This window comes from Coptis chinensis, chromosome 3, assembly GCF_015680905.1.
Source record: "Coptis chinensis isolate HL-2020 chromosome 3, ASM1568090v1, whole genome shotgun sequence".
Taxonomy (NCBI): Eukaryota; Viridiplantae; Streptophyta; class Magnoliopsida; order Ranunculales; family Ranunculaceae; genus Coptis; species Coptis chinensis.
Window position 1 is genome coordinate 71,604,936 of NC_141458.1, and position 3,987 is coordinate 71,608,922.

The 3,987-nt window shown below is 38.6% G+C and overlaps 1 protein-coding gene across 1 annotated transcript; it reads right to left on the reverse strand.

The window, feature by feature from the left end:
• Positions 1–268: 268 nt before the first annotated feature.
• Positions 269–3,647, reverse strand: LOC147510670 (trichohyalin). Its single transcript, XM_086602566.1, has 7 exons — positions 3,306–3,647; positions 2,917–3,032; positions 2,715–2,833; positions 2,451–2,613; positions 2,145–2,371; positions 1,698–2,055; positions 269–1,624 (listed from the first exon to the last, which is right to left on the reverse strand). The coding sequence occupies exons 1-7, from the start codon at positions 3,462–3,464 to the stop codon at positions 502–504; spliced, it is 2,265 nt and encodes a 754-aa protein (XP_086458692.1). The 5' UTR covers positions 3,465–3,647; the 3' UTR covers positions 269–501.
• Between the last annotated feature and the right edge of the window lie 340 nt (positions 3,648–3,987).

Sequence of the window (3,987 nt, forward strand, 5' to 3'; positions counted from 1 at the left end):
GACAAGGTAGTCCTTCTTAAAGGCATTGAATAATTTGTTTTAATATTTTAACAAGGATATTTAGTGGTAGAAAAAAGTCTGGTCCAATATAAATGGCCTTGTTAATTATAGTGTACTCTACTGATTGAGATTTCAGAAATGACAATTCTAAATTTGTAGAGAACCTTGTTCACCTAATGATGACCTCGTGCCTCGATAATTGAGAGTTTATAGTATAACCATTTGTTTCTGAAGCTATACTTGCTATTGCTTTCTGGAATCTTGTGAGTTGACAAGTAAGAACAAACTCTGTCGAGAATTGATGAAAGGAAAGGGAATAAATAGTACACTTACAAGTTCCACAAGGTATACTTAATATATTCCCACTTCCCACAACCATATCTAAATACAGATTCAGGACGAAAGAATAGAAAAATACTTGCACTAAGCAATGAAAATAATAATTCCTCATATCTTAATTACCCTTTTTATCGTCTTATGATTTGAGGAAGTCACGATTCATCATATCTTAACTGCCCTTTTTATCGTCTTCATAGATGATTTGAAGAAGTTGTTTTCCACTCTATGATCCTCATCACCGTCTTCATCAGATCCAATTACTATTGGCTTCTTCCCTATGCAATCAACTCCCTTTTTCATTCCCAAGATAACTGAAGGAGAATATGGGATTGGCCTAAATGCTCTAGCACTCTCAGACCTTAACAGCCCCCTGTCTTTTCCACTGTTCTCTTTTCTCTCCTTCCCTTCAAAGCTCTTACAACTTCCAACACCTTTACCCATACTAGGAACTTCACTTGCATTGCTTTTCTGGGACAACATGTTACGGCCATCCATTTCAACTTGTTCAGTTCTCTTCTTACAATTTCTTGCTTGGACTGCTTTGGTGGTCTCACTGCACTTCTGATTAAACCCCTCCCTTTCTTCGGATACTGGAAATTTCAATTTTCCGATTATTTCATCTGTCCTGCTCTTGGCATCTTCATGAGTGATCTGATGTGGCGAGTTTACAGGAGATGGTTCTTTGGAATCACTTAAAAGAATTTGCAGCCACTTCTCCACATTCCCTTTTCCACGTTGCTTCCTCGATGCTTCATCCTCATTTTCTGGGCTCTGAATAACAGAATCTGCTGTATTCTTCATCCTGTTGTTGACTTCCTCAATGTTTAACTTCTGAAGCTTATCCTCTAGTAGTGTTTCATCCTCCACTAAATTCAGAGACTTGTACTGCCATGGCATCTCTGTGAGTATACTAGTTTCTCGTTCATTCTTTTCTTCTTGTGCTCGTTCTTCAATAGAACACAAACCAGCTTCGGATGCCTTCTGCTCTTCCTCTAGAAACACTCTCAGTTCCTTCTGTAAAGGCTTCATTAGCTTGATTTCAGGCAAGCACAGCACCGCCGCCTTATTATCCCTTTCCTCATCTGGTGTTTCTTCCACTCTTGACCTCTTCCTAGCATGCTCCCATTGAGGCCTGATCTGCTTCTCAATTTCATCTTTTTGTTTGAACTTTCTGTGGAGATCTTTCTCTGATTCATCACAAATTGCTTTTTGTGCTTCAAGTCTTGCCATGAGGGCACTTGTAGCAGCTTGGTTCAACCTAAGTTGCTCCTTATAAATGACACTCCTGCATAAATATATCATGAGATTTTCAAATTGGTATTCTTAAGATAATATTTTAAACAATCATTCAATCTTACTGGTGCATAGCATCTCGAATCATCTTCTCAAGCAACCCCTTGTATGAGGATTGTGCCTCTGCTAAGCGCCTACTCTTCTCGGCCCTTCTTCTGCGCTTAATTAGCACCAACTCTAGGTCTTGAAGAGTTATCCTCTCAAGTTCGTTATTCTTATTCAGTTCATCCAATTCTTGATCTAATTTGCGGATCTCAGCTTGTTTCTCTTCATTCTGCCTCAAGGAATCTCTGGCTATCGCGATAGTTAAATAGGGGTTGGTATCTGCATCAGGATTTTCATTCTCTTTCGACATACTTGGTCTGAATATCTGAATTGACTTGCAAAGAGATTCATTATCATCCGCCGTGATTTTCGTGGTGTCTGCAATAACCAAAGCAGAAGGAAAGGATGATTAGTACATGCAGAAACCATAAAAAGTGAGGTTACATTTTTTTTCTTCCTGTACTAACCTGTTGAAGAGAAGTTAGCTCTCAATTTTCTATTGAGATCAACAGACCTTAGGATTGATGATGTTCCTGAAGATTCTTTTCGAGATAAAACAATGGCAGCCGGAGCAAGTCCTAGCTTCTGTTTTGTCTCAACAAAATGTTGTGGAAATACATGTGAATCCACTGATTGAGAATCGTTCAATTCTTCATTCTCACCTTCGAAAAACAATAATGAGAATGCTCTATTCCTGTTGACGTTATAAAAATTCATGTCAAGTGTTTACACATTCTTAATTTTTAAATTCAAGGTGAGAACTATACCCCAACCTGAAATCAGAGTGTGATGAAGCAAACACGGATAGAAACTGATTCACTGAGATGCCTAATTGTAGATCCCACCATGGAACAAGAAATTCCAGCTTGTTACGTTTCTTCTTACATACTTGCCACTGCACTAGTCGCAGATTGCTTGGAACAGTTCTCCCTCCTCCTGCAATTTCCACAAAAGAGAACCAAGCATCATAAACTAGAGAACCGGAGACGAAATGGTAATGTGATGAGAAATTCAAGAGAAAGGGCATTAGTCATTACTGGAACAGGGGAACCAGTGATCAATTTCCCAAGCCAAGGGAGAAGCAGAATCTGCGTGGTAATACAGAACATTGCCATATGGATCTACACGAAATTTAGCTGGATCGAAACCAGCATTCCTGAAAATTCAACATGAAAGACGTTTATATTGCATTATCTATTTCTTGTATATATATAATTGAAGAGCCAATTTAGAGCAAACCCGAGGTGGTTGAGTTGCTTCCATAGAAGGCTGGCATATAATTTAGGTTTTGTTGAAGGCTTTGCTTCAAGATCAGTTACTGGAAATAACTGGTCTAGTTCTCTTCCTCTTGAAACCTGCATAGCAGAAGAATCCTACAAATGAAACTTGTAATCCTATCGAAGCAAGACGCGAAATCTAGAAGTGAAAGCTAACTGAATCCAAACAATTGGTATGTACTAGATCATCTTCTTCACACAGAACAAAACCCAACAGCACAAATCACCTTCGAAATTATAGAATTCAAGAAAAGTATATTACGAAGTAGCTACAATTCAAGCAAAAGAAGAACAACCGAACGATCCAACTTAGTTGGACGACGGAATAACAGAAGTTTAGACATTGTGTACCTCCTGATGCGGCAAAGCGAACGGAAGAAAAGTGAAAGGAGGTCCATGGCTATAAGGACTGACATGGTGATCTCTACAAAGCTTCGCGTAAGCTTTTGGGTATCCAAGACATTCGTCAATCGCCATTTCTTCTTCCGTAAAAATGAATTTAGTCGCCATTGCAAAAAGTGAGAAGTGAGATTGTAGGCAAGTACTGAGGAGGAGTTGAGAAGTAAAACTAAAGAGTTTGAGTGGAAGTCCAAATGTAACGGTCGAAAGTACATTTGAATATAGACCGAAAGATTTTGTTTTCAAATGTGGATGCCACGTCAGTCGAAGAGGTGCTGGTGTAACGGTTATGTACCCTGTCTCGCAACTTATGATAAAGTTACTTTGCGGGTAAAACAGTATATAAAAGTCAACAATATGATCATTGTTGGTAACTTGGTATATGTGATCTCTAATCATTATAGATCGGTTCCACAAATATTATCACTTTTGGCGGCTTGATTTGGGTAATTAGCAAATCTCTGGGTAGACAAGTGTATGACGAGGATCGATGTCACTTCGATTTGGGATTCATAAGTGGGGTTAAACAAATGCCTAATTCATGTATCACCGCTTTAAATCACTCGCGATACCAATTTTATTTTGAAATTACCGAAAAAGATCAGGATGGTAAAAAGATAAAATCTATTGCAGT

What these genes read in the sequence shown, in the direction of transcription:
- LOC147510670 (XM_086602566.1), bottom strand. Translation starts at nt 3,464, where the DNA reads ATGGCGACTAAATTCATTTTTACGGAAGAAGAAATGGCGATTGACGAA. An exon ending in TCGCTTTGCCGCATCAGGAG is followed by an intron (nt 3,033 to 3,305) that starts GTACACAATGTC and finishes TCTGCTATGCAG; the next exon opens with GTTTCAAGAGGAAGAGAACT. An exon ending in TCATCACACTCTGATTTCAG is followed by an intron (nt 2,372 to 2,450) that starts GTTGGGGTATAG and finishes TAACGTCAACAG; the next exon opens with GAATAGAGCATTCTCATTAT.